We start from the raw sequence: 20,612 nt of genomic DNA, 5'->3' as shown, positions 1-20,612 counted from the left end.
CCAAAGATTAAAACTAGACCCATATCTTTCACTGTGCACTAAAGTAAAATCAAAATGGATCACAGATATAAATATTAAAACAGAAACACTACATCTGCTGGAAGAGAGAAGAGGTAGAACTCTTGAAGACACTGGTATAGCCAAAGACTTTATAAACAAAACCTCAAATGCACAGAAACTATCACAAAGAATCAACAACTGGGATCTCATCTTATTAAAAAGTGTTTGCACAGCAAAAGAAACGACCAACAGGTTCTAGCTTTCTGTGTGCTTAGGTGCCCGAGCTACTGAGGGTCTAAGTCTGGACAGCCAAAGAGTGTGGGAGGTAACAGTCGCCAGCGCAAGGGTCATTTTGTCACTGGGAAGGGATAGCCCTCACCCGCGGTGATGGTGGTTAGCAAGATGAACAAAGATGCGCAGATGAGAGCAGCGATTAACCAAAAGTTAACAGAAACTGGAAAAAGAACGCCTCAAAGAGTTGCTGCGAGCTAAATTAATTGAATGTGGTTGGAAGGATCAGTTGAAGGCACACTGTAAAGAGGTAATTAAAGAAAAAGGACTAGAACACATTACTGTTGATGACTTGGTGGCTGAAATCACTCTAAAAGGCAGAGCCCTGGTGCCTGACAGTGTAAAGACGGAACTCCTACAAAGAATAAGAATATTCCTTGCTCAGCATGCCAGCCTTTAAGAAAGAACATTTGCAAGCTGGCTCTACACAAAGCTCCTCCCACATGTTCTGCGCATCTGAACTTTGAAAGCAGAATCTATAAATTGCATCCCCACACACTAAGGTCAAGAAAGAACTTAATGGGAATTAATCTCCACCCATTAGCTTTACTCTGACATCAGGATTACCAAATCCAATGGACACTTGTCTATTCTTATGTGACCTCTGCTGGAAAGTGAGACTATCGAGGGTCCTGCCAGTTGGAACTCTCCTCCCACTCCTCACGTTGTTTCTTCCTACCACTGGAAGTGCCTTCTATTTCATGTGGAGTACATTTTGCTGTATGTGACTGTTAAGTAATAATATTTCATAGGGCTCGATCCTGAGCCTTCTGCCTGATTAACTGGATGCACCTTGCCTGGGCAAATCCCAAGAAATGGGTCAAACCATGGCTTCAAATACCAGAAGTCGATAAATGCTAAACTGCATCTTCAAACCAGACATGTTTCTAGCCTCCAGACCCATATACTCCTCTGCTGTGGCTCAGCTTCCTTGAATACTCCACACCTCAAACTGACCAAATGTAAAATAATGATTATATTTTTCCCCCAGTAACTATCCCAGCTATATTCCTTATCTGAACGATACCTCCCAGACATACAGATTGCCTGAAGAGCTTATTAAACTGCTGATTTTGAAGGTTAAAAAAAAAAAAGAAACCACCAACAGAGTGAAGAGACAACCCATAGTGTGGAAAAATTTTTGCCAGCTATTTCTCAAAGGACTAATATCGAGAATATATAAAGAACTCAAAAAAATTAGACACCCCCAAATTTAAAGTCCCAGTCCAAAAATGGCCATCTGAAATGAATACACACTTTTCAGATGAAGAAGTAGAAATGGCAAATAAATATATGAAAAAATGCTCAACATCACTGGTTATTCGAGAGATGCAAATTAATGGTTGTTTTTGAGACTGCACCTTATATGTAGTTCAGGCTTGCCTTAAACTCATTATGTACCCTAGGCTGGCCTAAAACATGGCAATCCTCCTGCCTCAGGCCCCCAAGTGCTGAGATTACAGGCGTATGTCAAAGGCCTGGCTGTGAGAGATGCAAATTAAAACAATGCTGAGATTCCATCTCACTCCAGAAAGGATGGCTATTAACAAGAAGTCAATAACAAATGCTGCCGGGGCTGTGGAGAAAAAGGAACACTTCTCCACTGTTGGTGGAATGTAAACTGGTGCAACCACTGTGAAAATTCCTCAAAAAACTACGATTAGAGCCACCATTAAAAAAACAACACAAAAAACTAGGATTAGAGGTCCCATTTGACTCAACTATTCCCCTTCTGGATATCTTCCCAAAAGAAATAAAAGCATTAGGCCAGGGATTTAGCTCAGTGGTGCCACCACCTGCTTCATAAGCACAAGGTCCTGAGTTCAATCCCTGGTACCAAAAAAAAAAAAATTAAAAGCATTATACCACAGCTATATATGCACACCCATGTTTATAGGAGCACAGTTTATAATAGCCAAATGCCCATAATCCAATGAATGGATAAAGAAGATGTGAATTTTTTATACAATGGAGTACTACTCTGCCATAAAAAGGGAAAAGCTTGAGACATTTCTAGCTAAATCCATGCACTATGAGACCATACTCTTAAGTGATATAAATCTGACACACATTTTTAAATATGCCATTGTTTCTCTGTTGTGAGAAACCACAAGTGTAAATAAGGACCAAAATGTACAACAGATACTGGGAAATGGTGAGAAAATGTTCAAATGAGAAGAGGAACTATGGAGGGAGGAAAGGGAAAAAAGGAAGAGACAAGAAAAAAAAAAGAAAACAGAAGAAAAAAATGGAAACACATTTGTAAATAAGGAGGAGAAGAGGGGCTGAAGGAAGGGAGGGAAATGGGAAGAAAAGAAGCAAGATATATCATGTACAGGTACAAATTCTCTTTGATGAATGTTATTATTATGTATATCTAAAATGTACCAATAAAAAAAAACTCAAAGGGGTAGGAGAATTTTAAGATTTCTGTATCTTATAACAAAATATGTCCTGGTAGGAATCCATAAAGCAGTGGCCCCGGGGGAAAAAAAAAAAGGAAAAAAAAACTGACTGAATCTACACAGGTTGTAGAGAGACTGTTAGGCATCACCTAGAGATAATACTTGCTCACAGAAGGGAAGAAGTCACTAATCTGAGACTACTCACAATGCCTTCAACTGCCAGAGAAAGATCAGGAAGTGAGAGCAATCAGACCAGAAGAAGAAAAAGAAGAGAGCTGAAGGAAACTCACAAGGGGACTTTCTCTTCTGTGGTTAGGCTAAACACCACCTTTCCCAGGACCACAGCACCACTGTTCACACCAGGCTGCAAGGCACTCAGGGTCTTGAGCTCCAGGGTCACCTTCTGCCCCGAGGCCGACTGATAGCGCCCATCACCACAAGGGCCAAGATGGGCTGGACGCAAGCTTCCCAACATGCTCTGCAGTTTTTTGGCCTTCATCTTTCCCTGCAAAGGGAGGACCAATAGGTTAAGCTGGACACTGTACTGTCCTCTTTGACAGTCTAGTCCTTCCCTCCCACCCACCCACTTCTGTGGGTCACCACTATCTAAGCTTATTCTTTTCTTATTTTATTGACCCACAGCAGAATTAAAGAGTAGGCTTCTGCACTGACACATCTTTACCTTGCTCTCCAGGAGACTGGTTAGTTTACTGAGGAATTCCAGGAGTTGTTGCTCTCGTTGCTGGGGCTCCAGCCAGGCAGGGTCCAGTGCTGCAGCCCGAGAGAAGCCCTCCAGGGCCTCCCCATAACTCTCTTCATATTTATGTAGCTGTGCAAAAAGTAACCCAAAACCTCCCAGTGGTAAGTACATCTCAGTAAACTATGCAGAGGGAATAATGACATAATGGGATACAATCCCAGGGAAATAGATTATCTTCCTCTTCTAACATAAATATTCTTCTTCCTGGCCAAGACGGTGACAAGATGGAAGCTAATTTCCAAACTCTAAAATAGTTAAGTTGTAGATATTGGGTCACTCTGTTTTTACATTTGTACTTAATACTCCAGAAGACTTCTAAACCATCCCTTCCTTTTCTGTGCACTCTCCTCACCCCGCTTCTCCTTTCCTCTAATGACTCCACCAGAAACTGAAGTCAAGTTGAAACAATTCTTCTTAGAAATAATTTGACTTTCTTCTCAGTTTGTACCCAACTTTGTCCCCTGTATACTCAGTTATCCTTACAGGCTAAGACCTAGGTGTGTTTTTTACTTGACTTTCAGATGGGTCTTACCGTTGCCCTGTTCAGATGAAGGTCAGGATTGCTGGAAGCTTTCCTGTCGACTTTCTCCTGGAATGAGAAAAAAGATCATCAGTGGATCCTGCTTCAATATGAAGGATGGACATGCCCAACATGTCCTAGACTTCTCTCACTATAAAAACTTGAGTTTCTTCCTTGTGAAAATGCTATCTACACTCATACTCTTTTACAATAACCACATGCAAATCTGATATTTAGTCAGTCTCTGAAGCCTCAGGAATGTAAAGGTGTCTGTACATGTGAAGCAAAAATATGGTTATAATTAATCCATGCAGTATTATATAGAGTATGAAGAAATATGTGAAAGCATTCTGATAATTTTTTTCCAGTTGTGATATACTGCTATAAATGAGGAAAGCCTAGGACAGAAACAGTGTCAATTCAGTGCATTTTCTCTGTCGACAAGCCTGGCTCCAGACACTTGCAGAATTATGTTTCTATAGCCAAGTCCCCTGAAAACATGCATGAAGTCAAACTCTGATTCTCTAAAAAACAGATGACCAGAAAGCAAAGGACAGTCCAGACAAAGGTACTAGGAAGAAACTGCCATGTTCATTCTTAAAATTTTGTTCACTGCTTGGCACACTGCAAAACCACAAACAATATGAATTAAAATTGTTTAAATCATTGGTTCAGATATATTTAAAAATGGAAATTTGGGTGAACATACTAAGAGTTAAGAGCAACTATTTGGTAGAAGCCAAATAAAAAATCTGAAGGAATATATTACAAATTCTTTAAAATGTAAACATTCACAAAATTAATAAATTAGAGTAAAATATAGTTCCTCTATCTAAAAGTTCTGACAGAAAAAGGAGTCCTTGAACTGCAAAAATGAATACATGGTAGCTTTCTTTATTCCACCACATAGATAAAAATAAGTAATGGTTAAATTAAAAAGCAATTCTCTATATCAAAGAAAGCGTGAAAACAAAAGAAAGACGAATCTGAGGGATAAATAAGTGCTTATCAGACCACTGTCAAACTCCTACTAATAGGTAATCAGGCACTCAAAGCCTGAAGGAAACCCCCATCCAACTAACTACTGATACAAAAATGGCCTGAACAACTAAGCAAAACACGAGCTCCAGTGAATTAATTCCAAGAAATGATGCAGAACAGCCTCTGTATTGTTTTCTCTTTTCACCTGTGGGCAATCCAGACCTGTATTTTTAATTAATCTGGGGATAGTACTTTTAAGTGTCAGTTTTCATTTTCCTTTAAAATGAACATAAACAGATACTAATGAGCATTATTTTAATAGGCTTTTTTCCCCACTAAAAAAAGATGGATATTGCCAGGCAAGAGGTACATGTCTATAATCCAGCACTTGAGATGCTGAGGCAGGAGGAACACAAATTCAAGGCTAGACTGATTACAAATCAAGACTCCAGTCTCAAAAAAAAAAAAAGAAAGAAAGAAAACAAAGATGAACATGTTGAGATGGGCTCTGTGACTACCTACACAGTTCAAGGAGTTACCTGGCACCAAGGTATCACACTGTGAGTACTGTAATTCCTAACACTCAAGTTATAAGAAGAAACAAGCCACCTCTACAGACACAGCTTTGCAAAACCACACACATTGGGTGTTAGCAAATGCTGCCTCTGCTACTTGCTAAAGGACCACAAGAAAGACTTCAATGGTCTTGCTTGTTTCTGCCTCTAGTCATCTGGCCTGGGTGACCACAAGTACTCACTGCTCGGGCATAGGCACTGAGGGCTTGCTGGGAGATCTTAGGGTTCTGGCCAGTATTGAAGTAAAGAGAAAGGTATGCATTCCCCAGGATATCTGAAAGAGAAACAATGGTGGATCATTGCAGAGCCCAAAGCTAAGATCTCTCCTATTCTAATCATCCTTCAAAGTCTATTAGAGAGGCTCCAGTTCTGCAATCCAGGAATGACACTATATCAAAAAATGAACTAGGATAAACAGATAAACATGGATGCTCACCCACCCAAATCAAACTTGAACAACCTTACAAAAGCTCTGCCTTACTTATATGGAAACATATATCTCCTCTCTTGGATCAAAAGATCCAAGAGCTCCAAGAATAGTGGTTCATCAAAATAGTTCTTTAAAACAAAGATACCCTAGCTTCACCCTCAGTCAGATCAATAGATGGACACCAGATGACTGTAGTATGAGCCACTACTTTAGAAACGTGTTACCAATCTCTTGAGAGCACTCACACCAGGAGCGGCCATCCAGGACATCCATCTGCACAGCTAACTTAGCTTGTTGGACGCTGTCCATGACATGGCGAGAATGTTCATCTCCATTGTCGGTCCGCAGCTGGCGAAGCACCATTGACAGGTTTTGTAGGGAGACTTTGTTCTTGCACTACAAAGGGAAATGGCACATACTCAACCTCCCTGCTTCTACCTCCCCTTTCCCAATCTACTCTGACATCAACCTTTTCCCAAATCAAGTTTTTGGTCTTAGTTCTTGTTGCCATTTGCTGCTTTGATGCCCATATACCAAGATCATCTTGGTCACTAATTTTTCTTCACTTCTCATCTACCCCTGAACCTAATCTCATTATGGCTCTCCTTTTTCAGTGCCCTATCCCTAATTTCCTCACCAACCTTCCTCCGTTCTCATTCTGTTCTCCTAATTCAAGATCAGATTTGATTGGTATTCTTGTCCTAGTGAAATGCAGAAAACCAAAGGGATTCCATCCTTCCTGAATGTTTTCCGAGGGGATGGTGGGCGGCTCACATGGGTGAGGGCTCCTGAGAAGCAGGTGTGGGCAGCTGCAACATCCTCTTTCTTCCAGTAGACCTCACCCAGCTGGTTCCAAGCTTCCACCAGCTCAGGCTCCAGCTTCACAGCCTTCGACAGAAGCTCCTCAGCCTTAGAGCTATACTCAGGAGTCACATTTAATGCCTTCCCTGTTAGCATTAGAGTCTGTGCCTTGCCCTGGACAGAACCTAGGAAGAAAGGAAAAAGGTAAAGAGAAGTGGAAAAGCCCAAGCACTGAAAAACCAAGGAACATTCTCTCTAGAAGGTACCTCATTCCAGCTATGGGAAGAAAAACAGTTGAGGAAAATTGTTATAAACATACTATTTACATAATTCTATTATGTTGAAAATATTGTGTTAGATAACTGGGTAATAAAGCAAGGTTTCCACCCTGCAGAGGCTTACAACTTGGTGAAGACAAAGCACTATATAGAAAATTAAACAACAATGAAAAAAATATGGCATACACACAACAAATGGGTAAAAAGTCAAGAAGAAAAAAACACAAGATTCTCCAGGTTAGAAAATGATATAAACAAAAAAGCAGAAATACATGTGGCAGGTTCATGGGAGACTGAGCAGTCCAACTTGAATGAAAGGAAATGTTCCTTAATAAACAAGTAGTCAGAGATGATGTCAGAAAAAGAATGAGACAAGAGAGACGAGCAAAAAGGCAGACAAGAGGTAAGATTAAATGCAAGAAGTAATGACGTAGAAAGATAATCACAACCATGGTAAACTGAATTGGAAGTAAAAAGCAAGAAAGAGGGCTGGGGATTTAGCTCAGTGGTTCCAGCGCCCGCCTTGCAAGCGCAAGGTCTCGAGTTCGATCCCTGGTACCAAAAAAAAAAAAAACCCAAACCAAAAGGCAGAAAGATCAGTTAAGAAGATCACCTCAACACTGCAATCAACAAGTACACTCTTTCATTTCACACCATTTGCTACAATCAAGCTTTAGGAAAAGTAGTTTAAAGAATGACAGGTTCTACCTTGCACAGGGGCCCTTAGAAGAGATACTCTTTTCTTTCAACCTACAGCAGCCACAAACAGGATACCAAACGCTCTACAGAGAGGGAGCAAAACTCTATCGCCTTTCAGTAAAGGGCAGGAGGTGCACAGTCTTTAGAGCTCATACCCGATACTTCCTCCATCTGCTGCAGGGTCTTCTCCATCTCCTCCCGCACATCCTGCTGCTTCCGCCCAGCATCCTCAACACTGTGTGTCTCAAAATAGCAGTCTCGAAATGAATAGAGCTGATCCACCAATTCCTAGAAAGTAGAAGAATGATATCATTAATAGGAGAGAAACCACTTGATAAGGAAATTTGAAAATGACTAGCCATACTAGCTCTGATCCAGGAAATACTGATTTTCTTATCTCACCTAGGATGGGACAATAGATAGATGGACAGGTCTATCAAAATGCCACAGATCACAAGGAGAGCAGCCCACTCTCATGGTCCAAAGTTGTCCCATGCCAGTTTCTGCACTATGATGACGACTCTGACTCCCAGTTCCAGCAGAGTTTCCAATATGACTAAGCACTTCATATACCATGAAAAGGGAAATACTTTGCACCATGAGATAAACCAAAGATCACTCTATCTAGTGCTAATCTCCAAAGAATAAAACTTTGAAATTTATCCTTAAACTGGACTTTCTAAGCTTAGTAGGAGAATGCTTGCTAAGCATGAGTGAGGCCCTGGGTCTGATCTCTAGCATAGACAAAAAAAAAAAAAAAAAGACTTCTTAGCCAAAACAACAAAAAAAGACATCTTAGCCCAAAATCCCTGATTTTTCACATGCTGATATTTAAAAATAAAGCATGAGAATACAACACGACCTTTCCAATCTGATAAACACATGAGAAAGGCATGGTTTTCTACCACAAACAGACCAATTTGAACTCAGTCACCTTGGTATTATTGCAGTCTTGTTTCTTTAAATGCTTGTTGTGGGTTTTCTTGGGTTTTTTCCTCCCTCGGGTCAACTTTAGCTTTCTTGCATTTTTCACAAGTAAATGTTTTCTTTCCTCTTTTAAATGCCTCTGAGTCTTGTGATACCAAGCAAGACTATTCTTTCCTGAAACCAAATACCAGCAAAACATATAGTCTAATCACATCAAGTTTCATCAAGTACCTACAAACAACATCCTAAATTCATTCACTGGTCTCCATTCCACTATGATCATCCCAGACTAAATCAGCTCCACTATTTGCCTGGACTACTGCAACAGCTTCCTCAAACTCATAAAGCTCAGTTCCAAGTTGAGGCCTCACATAGGCTTCTCCTTATGCCTCAACACTTAGCCAGACATCTACATGATTCCTCATCATCATTGAGATCTCAACTCAAATACCAACTTCTCAGAGAGGCTCTTCCTAACCACCCAACTCAAAATAATCTTTTTAACCCTTCCTCCACCGTTAAATCATATTTCTATTTTTCTTCATAGTACCAATCATTTGAAGTTATGTGGCCTATTCCTTAACTGCCTATTGTCTGTCTCTACCACTGGAAGATAAGTTCCAAGATGGAAGGGCCTTTATCCATTTTGTTCAGAGCTACATCTGAACATAGTACAGAGATTGAAACATGATAGGCTCTCATTATATTTAATGATTGAATTAATATATCATCCCTGTCTCTAACAAAATATAAATGTGCCTTAAAATCCTACCCAGAGGAGGATGAAAAATGATACAGACTGGAAGCAAAATACAGCCTCTCCAGGACCTGGAATAGAGAGACTTGGAAAACAAGTTGGTGAAGAAAACAAGAAGTAGATCTCCAGGAATTGGGAGGGAGCTGACAGGAAAACTAGAAACTACTGGCCTTAGTAGTGACTCAAGATCCCAATGTAACCATGTGGTGGATCCACCAGGTAGAGTCTAAGCTCTTGTGTACAGAAGCAAAGAAGTGCAAAGCTTATACCCAGAAAAAAAAGTACGAACAGGAAAATCATGAACAAGAAGATCACAAACAGAAAAATTGTGCCAGGACAAGACAGGAAAAAGGGCCCAAAGAGGGCCTCACGTGCTTTGGTATGGGTTACATAGGAGTGGTCCTAGGGTGCTGCCCAAGCTCAAGTGAGTGGAGGGGAATGATTAAGGAGGAATGGCCCTAGGGTGCCATGGAGGTTCAAGTGGGTAGAGGGAAGAGATTGAAGAAGAATGGCCCCAGGGTACTACTCAAACTCAAATGGGTGGAGGGGAATGGTCTCCTGAGGCACAATGTTCTATCTGTACTACCTTACCCATGTCTGGTGGATTTTCAATACCGCAGACCCTGGGGAAAAAACACTCATTCAAAAACACAGACGAATTTTCTTTGGACACATTTATTTTTTCCTTCTTGGTTTTTTGAGGTTTGAGGGTTGTGTGTATTTTCTTTCTTTTTCTTTTTCTCTGTTTTCTTTTGTTTGTTCTTTTGTTACTTTTATCTAATTCTATTAATTTGCTTTTTACTCCTCAATAAGATCTTTTATCTCACTTTTCTCTCCTTCTCATCTTCATTTTTTTTTCTTTTTTGTAATACTGGGGATCAAACTCAGGACCTTGCACTTGCAAGGCAGGCGGCGGAACCACTGAGCTAAATCCAAAGCCCCTCATCCTCATTTTTCAAATTTTACTTTTTTCATTTTCCTCTTACCCATCTGTTCCACCTTTACTGGTATTATAATTAAGCTTTATAAATCTTTAGATATTTAGTTGATCCTATGCTATTATTGTTGAATTTGTTTCTATTGTTAATGGTGGTATAAGTTCCATTTAGGAGATATTTACTGTATGTCAATATTTGGTTTGTCTTTCTCTCTATAATTACAGATTTCTATTTCTATTGTTCTAGTGTGTAGTACACTAGTAACTTTTATTGGTTCTTATTGTATGTCAATATTCAATTTGTCTTTGACTCTATTATTGTGTTGATTTTGTCTTCTGCCAGGATTTCATAGTTTTTGCTGTTAATTGTTTTTGACTATATGCCAATGTCTGGTTTGTTTTTGTGTCATCAACCATACTGTGCTTCATTTCTGGAGAACTAGGTGCTGGGCCAATTACACTGCACTGTACCCTCCCTAAATTAACAGAGAGGGTCAGATCTTGGAACAAAGGCAAAGACAAATAGCCACACCCAAAGCGCATCACTGGAAAGCAGACACTAACTAAAGACATGTCCATACTAGCAATAAAGTTTTTTCCACTATAATCCACCTACAAACCTCAGGCACACACACACATAAAAATAAGAAAAAAAAGAAAAGATATATGAGAACACAAACCAACAAAATGCCTCCCAAAATTCCCAACTCATCCAAAGGTGATCCATGAGGCATCAATGGGGGGAAAATCAAAAGCCAAACAGCTGAATTACATAAAATGATAAACCAGGAAATATAAAACAGGTCATAAGGAGTTCTGCAAGCTCAAACATAACTAAACAGATAACAGACTTAATGAAACAATCAGTAAGCTTACAGAAGACACTAATAAAGAGCCAGCTGAGGTAAGCAAAATGATACAAAACATGAATGAGCAATTTAGCAAAGAATTAGTGTCCATAAAAAGGGACTACAAAAAATCCAGGAGATAAAAAAAAATTCTTTTGAAATATGGGCAGCAGAAGTGACCAATGTGAGGACAGTATGAGAACTAGAAGGTAAGGCTGAGGCAGGTAACCACATACTCAGAGAGACCTTGAAATCAATAGAACGTGGAAAATGGATTCAACAGCGGCTAGATGACACAAAAATGACTAATCTAAGATTAACTGCAATTAGTGAAGAATCAGAAGACAGCACAAAGCATAAAACAACTGTTTACAAAAACAATAGCAGAAAACTTTCCAAATTTGAGAAAAGAATTTAACATACAGATAAGTAAGGTATTTAAACCCCAAATAGCATAATCATAAAGGAACTTCTCCACAACACATCACAGTCAAACTTCCAGAAGTCCAACACAAGACAAAGCTTGTGTTTCAAAGCTTCAAAGCTATTAGAGAAAAGCAACAAATCACTTATAAAATAAACCATTAGAATTATAGCAGAATTCTCAACACAAACCTTTAAGGCCAGGTGAGACTGGAGTGAAGTGTTTCAAGCCCTAACAGAAAACAACTTCCTACCCAAAGTGATATATCCTGCAAAACTATTTTTCAAACTGATAGAGAAATAAGGTCTTTCTATGACAAAGAGCACCTTAGGAAATTCATGACCACTAAACCAGCACTCCAAAAAATTCTCAAGGATATCCTAGACAATTACGCCACGATGTCAAAATGTCTAAAGGAATGAATATGCAAAGCAGTGTGAGTAATTAAGCAGAAGGGGGAAAAACAAAGACTCAGCAAAAGGAAAATAATGCGACACCAGGAATAAGTCAATAACTTTCAGCAGTGATTCTCAATGTGAATGGTCTCAACTCCCCAGTCAAAAGACATGGATTGGCATGTTGGATCAAAACACAAAACCCAACCAAATGTGGTGGTGCAAACCTGTAATCCCAGCACTTAGGAGGCTGAGGCAGGAGGACTGCCAAAAGTTCAAGGCCAAGGCCAAGCTCGGTGACATAGTGAATTCAAGGCCAGCATGAACTACAGAGCAAGACCCTGTCTCAAAACAAAACAAAACACACAAAACCAACAATATGCTGTATGGAAGAAATACATGCCAGGAATTTACCTGAGTGGCACAGCCCCTGCCTGGCAAGTGCAAATGCAAGGCCCCAAGTTTGACCCCTGGTACAAAAAACAAAACAAAACACATTTAACCCAAAAAGAAATTCATAGATTAAAACCTAAAGGATGGAAAACAACAGTCTATGCAACAGGAGCTTGGAATCAAGCAGGAATAGCTATCCTAATTTGAGATAAAATGGACTTCAAGCCAAAATTGATCAGAAGAGGCAAAGAAGATTACTACATAATGAAAGGAACAATTCAACAGGAAGAGATAGCAATTATAAATATATATCCACTAAACACCACCACATTCAAATTCATAAAACAGACATTACTGGAAATAAAAGATCAGATAAACATCAACACAATTATGGCGGAGGGGGCTCAATACCCCACTATCACAATAGATCAGCTAGACAAAATATCAACAAAGACATGTCAGAATTGAACCACATCTTTGCATAAATGGACTTAATGGATATCTACAATGTTCCATCTAACAAGAGAATACCTATTCTTTTCAGTAGCACATAGAACATTCTCCAAAATAGACCACATACTTAGAGCATGCTTAAACAAATACAAAAGAATCAAATTATTGCATTCATATTATCAGATCATGGTGCATTGAAACTACAAGTCAACGGCAAAAACCAGCCACAGAATAATACTAACACATGGAAAGTAAATAATACACTCTTGAATAATCAATGGGTCACAGAAGAAACCAAGGAAGTAATACGTTCGTTACTAGAATAAAAGAATAATGCCAGTACAACATACCAGAACCTATGGGACACAATGAAAGCAGACCTAAGAGGGACGTTTATAGCTGTACCTGTCCACATCAGAAAAACAGAGTGACCCCAAATAACCTAATGATGCACTTCAAGGTCCTAGAAAAAGAAGAACAATCCCAATCTAAAGCTACTACAAGTAAGGCAATTATAAAGATCAGAGGAGAAATTAATAAAATTGAGACTAAAAACACAATATAATGAATCAATGAATTGAAGAACTCCTTCCTCAAAATAAAATAAAACCCTAGCCAATCTTACCCCCACCAAAAGAAATGAAAGATCCAAATCAATGCAATTACAAATGAAAAAGGGATATCCCAGCACTCAGGATGCTGATGTAGGAGGATCACCACAAGCTCAAAACCAGCCCAAACTATATAGCAAGACAGAGGACTAATTTCTGGAAGATATAAAGAACACAAAAAAATTAGTTTCGCCCAAAAAGACCCATTCAAAAAATGAGCAACTGAAGTGAATAGACACTCCTCAGAAGAAGTACCAGAAGCCAATAAGTACATGAAAAAATGTTCAACATCTCTGGCCATTAGAGAAATGCAAAATAAAACAATTCCAAAATACCATCTTACTCCAGAAAGAACAACTATCATCAAATTTCTGGTGTCTTAAAGCAACTTTCATATATGTGTCAGCAGCATTTCACCTACAAAATTTGAGTCTGAAGGGCTTTGTAATTAATACTGATAAATGTTTTAATCTACTCTGCCTTTTCTGTTCATTCCTGTTTTTGTGTGGATGTATGTTTGGAGGAGAGTTCTTAATTCGGGACATATGTCCCTGTCTCTCCTCACCCCACAGACTCACAAAACAGAGTCTTAGGTACCTGAGCTTTAGATGCTATTCCAAACTGAGCTACACCCCTCCTCCTTAGTCTGGAATTCTCAAACACAAGACTGAAGCCTCACTGGGAATTCAGCTCCACGGAGAAAAGACTCTTTCTGATTTGTTGGAAGGAAAGAGGAAGCTTTGCAAATTCTCTCCTTAGGAAGCTGCAGCTTAATTTAGGATCTAGATTCCAAATGCTCAATAAGAAAGACATCAGCCTTCAGGATCAAATAAATTTAAGTTTGCAATTATCAACCTCATTACCAACCCACAAGATACTGATATTTCTGCAAAACTCCAGTTTCTGTCTAAGCCCATCCCTCTACAAGTCTGACTTACACTGATCCCAAATTTCTGAATGCTAAATAATAACATTTAGCATTCACTCTTCTTAAGCAAAGGGCCTTTTCTACAACCTGGTCCATCTCATTTCTGGTACTACCTGAACTGGACAAAATCATAACTCATGGTTGCTAGGGAAGTTAGGGCTCTGATCACAGAAGCGGAATGCTTCAGTCCCACTCAGTCGAGGCCTAGATAAAAGAAATAAACTTTATTACCACCTTTCTCACATACAGTATAGACAGGTAGTATTTTCAACGTGAACCCAAAGCTTGTCGGTTTCTCTGAAAACAATTTTCCCCCCTTTAGGTTATTTATGCTGTGATAATACCATAAAGAGAATATTTAAATGTAATATTAAAGAAATATTCAAAAGAAAAAATAATAACAAATGTCGGTAACGCTGCAGGGAAAAGGAGATACTTCTATATTGTTGGTGGGAATGTAAACTAGTAGTACAAACCACTATGGAAATTAGTATGGGGATTCCTCAAAAAACTAAAAATAGAAATTCCATTCAACTTAGTTATTCCCCTTCTATCTTCCCAAAAGTGTTAAAAGACACTATATTACAAAGATACATGCATATTCTTTTTTTTTTTTCCATACTCATGTTTGTTTTTTGCGGGGAGAGGGTGTTTTTTGTTTTACAGTGAACCAGGTTAAAATTTATTAAGACGGGGATGAGCTGGGGATGGAAAGTTCGAGGAAAGGGATGGGGATGTAACTCTATGGTAGAGCGGCCCTGGGTGTGATGCCCAGTACTCCCACAAACAGACATATTCACGTGTATGTGGAGATATTTATAAAGCTAGGCATGGCAGTACACTCAGGAAACTGACTAATATAGAAGGATCATGAACTGGAGGCCAGCCTGCACTACATAGCAAGATCTTGTCCCCCAAAAAAGAAAGGATATACATTTTTGTAAATGGGGGGGGGGCATACTGCAAAAGGAAAAAGAATAAACACTGTCATACACTGATGAAGGCAACAAAACAATAGACCCTCAACTTCAGTATCCCACAATACACACAGTGGTTACTTGGTAGCCACTGAACAGGCAGTTTACTGCTTAGTAACTTAGCTACACATAAAGTGGACAAACTTGACATCCCAGAGTAAGATGCACAAAATTTTCATATGCTATATGTTTTGCTGATTCTCAATATGTAACATAATTAACTCAAAAACTGTAAATTTCTTCACGATAATCCCACAGTCCCAAGTTGAGAAGCCTTTGCTCTGCCTGTCGGTCCCCCTTCACACTCTGGGATCAGGGAAATGCTCTACAAGCAACCTTTGGTCCACATATTATCCGGGATTCCTGATCTTAGCATCCATGCCCGATAATGATACCGTGTACACCCACTCTGGCCCCAACTGTCAGTGCTTAACCCGAAGGCAGGAGCCTCACCTCAGGTGTTCCACAACCTCCGGGCGGATGGCCAGGGCACCCAGTCCCTGCTCTAGGACTGCCCGCAAATTCGTTCCCGTCATCCTGCCCCATATTCACGTTTATAGAAGCACAATTCATAATAGCTAAATCTTGGAAGCAGAGTACATGTCTATCAACAGATGAATAGATAAACAAAATGTGGTATTTATACACATTGGAGTATTACTCTACTATAAAGAGTGATAAATTTGAGTCATTTGTAGGAAAATGGATGCACTTTGAGATCATAATATTAAGTGAAATAAATCAGATATACAAGCTTAAATATCACAAAGTTTCTCTTATATGAGAAACTAAAAGTATAAATAAATTAGAAAAATAAAAAATAACAGGAAACATGGAGATGCATCTTTTGCAAATGGAATGGGGACCAAGAAATGGAGGGAGGGCTTGTGGGGGGAGAAAAGGGACATAAAAAGAACTAAGAAGTGCTATGTATACTTACAAATTCTCCATGATGAATGTAATTATTGTGTACTGCAAATATGTACTAGTAAAAATAAAAATTGAAAAACAAAAACAAATAGAATATTTGAGGCCCAGGATTCAATCCCCAGTACCACAAAAATTAAAAATTAGTGAAAACTAAAAAAAAAAAATCCTACCTGAAATAGAGAAAATAGACTAGCACCTTCAGCAGCAGTGCTTTTCTAATTTTATTGTATTATTTCCATGACCCAAGTTGCCAGAGATTCTGATTTTAGAACTCAAAGTTCTGCGTCTTAACAAGCATCCCTGATGACTGTAATGAAACTGATCTTTGAAACACTTTGACAAATATCCTTTTATATATTCCTTCTACCCTCAAATATGTTCAATAATTAAATCACACCTTACCACCATTCCCATGGAGAGCATCAACACTATCCAATCCTTTTCAACTTCTCTATTTCACTTCCTTATTCTATTCCTGCACTTAACCCACTTACTCCAAGGTACTCCAAGTATCCTCTTGCTAGCCAGTTAGGGCACCTACCATAAACATACCCAGGAAAAAACAGTTCTCAGCAAAAATTACAACCAATTTCCTTTCATCTTGTAATCGGCATGGCTGTAAATTAGGAATTTAAGGGAGGTCATATTGTTTGATTTTAGTTGTTAAAACAAGCATACAAGAAATTGCCCCAGGCATGTTGGTACACACCTCAAATCCCAGCACTTGGGAGGCTAAGGCAGAACGACTGACAAGAGTTCATGGCCAGCGTGAACCATACAGTGAGACCTTGACTCAAAAAATTAAAATAAAGTTAAAAAGAAATTAGGTTTTTTGTTTAGTTTGGTTTTGCTGGACTGAACATATTTTTTTCAAGGTAATATCAATACATTTAAGTTCTTAAAATTCAGCTTGGTAGGTGTAAAAATAGCAAAAAAAAAAAACCCAAAAACACCTTGTAATCACTCCGAACAACCTCAGGAACAACCATGGTTTAGTATACCTATTCATATTTTTTTTCCGTAGACATACAAACACACACACACATAATGTTTCTAATATGGAGCCTGGATTGAGAATCTCTAAATTCATTCAGCCAGTCACATGAGGGAATAAAATGAAGTTAATCGAAGTCACTTAGCAGTCTGATAAAACCCACATTCTAAAAGTGTTATTATATATACAGTCACCCTTAAATGTTTGCGTTAGAAGCAAGTAAAAGCCTGATATGGTTCTAATGTTTAAATTCCAGGCTGTTTTATAACATAAACTAAGTTTCTAAAGTTTAAGAAAATCTTGGGTCTTTAAAAGAAAAGGAGTCAAACAACTATGTAACTCTTACGTTCTAAGTACAACACCAGAAGCTGAGCCATCTACGGACTAGGCGGAGTCTGGCTTCTCTGCATCAGACCCCAAACCGGGATTACAGTGTCCAAAAAAAATCAAAACTGCTAAATCCTAAGGGAAGTAAACAAGAAATCCACCGTGATGGCCATGACTGTAATTGTGGCCAATCTCGGAGCAAAAAGGTGTGAAAAAAATGGCCTTTGTGGGGATGAAAACAACACCTAATAGTTCATGAAGATCTCCCACGCACATGTATACATTACTTATTGTACAGGAATGGAATAGAAGATTTCCTCTCTAAGAATACACAGGAATAAAGTTAGGAGCAACAAAATCCTATTCCATGCAGTGCTGAAAGTGTAGTCGTGTCAGCAACAGTAGGTCCCAACGCAAAGGACGGAGACCCTCAGCTGGCCCAGGAAGCTTCCCAGGCTGGGAGCGGCAGCACCTTCCGGAGTTGTTATAGTAACCTCACAGACGCTCGGAGCGCCGCGGAGGCGCCACGGAATTCACGGGCACTGTATAAACTGGACTCCCTGCTTCTTGTCCAGTAACAAAAGCACGTTTAGATTTTAATCTACAGCCTCACCTGCAATTTCTGCAAGATGTGCTCAGCTCCTTCCTCTTCATCAGCCATCGTTTCCCCAGCCACTCTTGGCTTCTCCGCCCCCAACTTTTATAACCACAGAGACTCACACTCACGCCTATCGCGGAGTCACAGCGACATCTATGGATCCGGAGGCTTACGTGCACCTGAAGGGTATTGCTCCAAACCAACCTAATTCGGTGCCTTATACAGAAATTCAAAAGCGCTCTACAATCACTTTTTTTTTTTTTTGTACCGGGGATCGAACTCGGGTCCTTGCGCTTGCGCAGCAAGCGGCGAAACCACTGAGCTAAATCCCCGGCCCTCTATAATCACTTTTGATTTCAGAAACTGCTTTCCCAGGAGCTGGGAGTGTATCTCAGTGAACAGCGCCTTCCCAGCGTGAGTGAGGGCCTGGTTCGATCCCCAACACTGCAAAAACATATACATACATACATGAAAGAAACTTCATTCTCAAATTCTGGAAACAAAAAGTTCTCAAGTTAATGACACATTTATTTTTGTTTCATATCATTTTATTAATTTGTATGAAGATTATAATATCCTAGCCGGGTGTGGTGGGGAACACCTGTAATTCCAGCACTCAGGAGGCTGAGGCAGGAGCACCACCTCTAGTTCGAGGCCCCCTGGACTACATGGCGAGACTCTGTGTCAAAAAGGAAAAAAAAAAATTACAATACTCTAAAAATACTACAGGTTAAGATGGTAGATGCCTGTGTCCATTTGAATTTTTGAAAGGAATGTACAGTAAGCAGTATAATGATAACTTGTCTGAATCTTGTCCAAACTGCAGATTTTCTACATATGAGGAATTTTATCAAGTCTTTGTAAATAGGGAGAGGTGGAGGGGTTGAAGGGAGGGCAGGGAAATGGGGAAAAAAATAAGAACCCAAGATATATCATGTAAAGGTACAAATTCCCAATGAGGAATGTCACCATATTGTAACCCTAAAATGTACCGATAAACTTAATGAATAAAAAAATAATTTTACCATATTGAACATACTATTGTAATAATACTACACTTCTGGTGGTAGTATAAAAACCATTGTGCTGCACACTAATAACCTTTATCCATTATTTTCAATGGATACCCGAGAATGTCTCTGGAGAAGGAACCAAAGGGACTGGGAGCTATAGAAGAGCAAAGAAAATTCTTTTAATTGTGTGCGCTTCCAAAATTTTTACCATGTACATGCAGTATCAATTAAAAATAAACACTATTTTTAAATAAAAACTTATTTGCCTCTACTATCTCTGAAAATACAAGACGGTGGCAACAATAACTCCCTCTAGGGCTGGGGATTTAGCGCAATGGCACCGTGCCTCCCCCCCTCAACGTCCTGAGTTTGATCCCCAGTACCAAAAAAACCCTTTTTTTGTAGTAGCATGCAATATTCCTGACAATTTCTCTTTGCTTTTTGTTGGGGAGGTGGGGTAGTACTTGGAATTGAACCTAGGACTTCTGCACTGAGCTACAGCCCCAGCCTTTTATTTTTTATTTTGACAGGGTCTCCCTGAGTCATTAAGTTGCCCCTACCAGGCTCAAACTTACCATCCTCCTGCCTCAGCCTCCCAGAGTGCAGGATAACAGGTGTGCACCACCATCCCTGACTTTACTTTTTAAATTATAGGTTACTTATATTTCATATTCTGTGAACCTAACAAAATAACAAAATGTTCAAGGAAGAAATCATGAATTTACATAAAATCATTACCTCAAAACATTTTCCAGTAGTTTAAAATTGTAGAGGGAGGAATGCTTTGTACTACAATAGATACAACCTGTCTCATTAGCTATAAAATAGGGAGTAGTGTTTCTAAATCAAGATTTTCCATCAGATACCATTTTTAACGTTGGAATACAGCAAGAAATTTTTTTGAAATTTTATACTCTGTGCTAATGAACAAAACTAATTGCTTGCTATTCAATTATGTAAAGCAGGAGTGTTCATGTACCTTTCTACAGTGAATAAATATAAAAATTCCTCAGATCATTTCAGTGTAACTTTTATTAGCTAAAAACCAATGGTATTCAGGGCTGGGGATGTAGCTCAGCAGTGCAGCACCTGCCTGGCAAGTTCGAGGCCCTGTGTTCAATTCTTCCAAAAAATCAAAGGTATTCAGCACTCTAGGAGGCTAAGGCAGGAAGAGCTAACTTTGAGCCCAACCTGAGCAACTTACTGAGATACTGTATAGGGCTAGGGATTTAGCTCAGTGGTTCCGGCACCTAGCTCAAAAGCCCAAGGTCCCCCCAGGAACCAAAAAAAAAAAAAAAAAAAGATACTGTATCAAAAATTTAAATATATATATGTATATATATACATTATATATAGTGGG

General features: G+C 39.2%; 1 protein-coding gene and 1 pseudogene across 13 annotated transcripts in view; one reads left to right on the top strand and one right to left on the bottom strand.

Moving 5' to 3' along the window:
- The window catches only part of Ttc5 (tetratricopeptide repeat domain 5), a 102,313-nt gene extending 83,791 nt beyond the window's left edge, over positions 1 to 18,522 (bottom strand). For 2 of the 13 annotated variants that reach the window (XR_015449723.1, XM_087207286.1), the window contains exons 1-8: positions 18,255 to 18,516; positions 7,896 to 8,028; positions 6,737 to 6,948; positions 6,208 to 6,358; positions 5,715 to 5,806; positions 3,989 to 4,045; positions 3,379 to 3,525; positions 2,987 to 3,201 (exon numbers count right to left, since the gene is read on the bottom strand). Coding sequence is in view for 9 of the 13 variants with exons in the window: in XM_087207286.1 (XP_087063412.1) it covers positions 2,987 to 3,201; positions 3,379 to 3,525; positions 3,989 to 4,045; positions 5,715 to 5,806; positions 6,208 to 6,358; positions 6,737 to 6,948; positions 7,896 to 8,028; positions 18,255 to 18,302 (1,055 nt within the window). In the remaining 4 variants the exon portion in view is untranslated. Of the gene's footprint in view, positions 1 to 2,986; positions 3,202 to 3,378; positions 3,526 to 3,988; positions 4,046 to 5,714; positions 5,807 to 6,207; positions 6,359 to 6,736; positions 6,949 to 7,895; positions 8,029 to 8,674; positions 8,842 to 18,254 lie in introns of all 13 variants that reach the window. The other 11 variants (XR_002389378.2, XM_087207282.1, XM_087207284.1 and 8 more) reach the window with 10 other exon arrangements.
- On the top strand, positions 358 to 1,219 carry LOC101713437 (transcription and mRNA export factor ENY2 pseudogene; annotated as a pseudogene).
- Positions 18,523 to 20,612: the final 2,090 nt, after the last annotated feature.

This window comes from Heterocephalus glaber, unplaced genomic scaffold (genome assembly GCF_053883595.1).
Source record: "Heterocephalus glaber isolate CG9 unplaced genomic scaffold, H.glaber_assembly_v1.0 deba00000809, whole genome shotgun sequence".
In the NCBI taxonomy this organism is placed as follows: Eukaryota; Metazoa; Chordata; class Mammalia; order Rodentia; family Bathyergidae; genus Heterocephalus; species Heterocephalus glaber.
The sequence above is the reverse complement of the archived record's forward strand: the minus strand, read 5'-3'. Positions and strand labels throughout refer to the sequence as shown.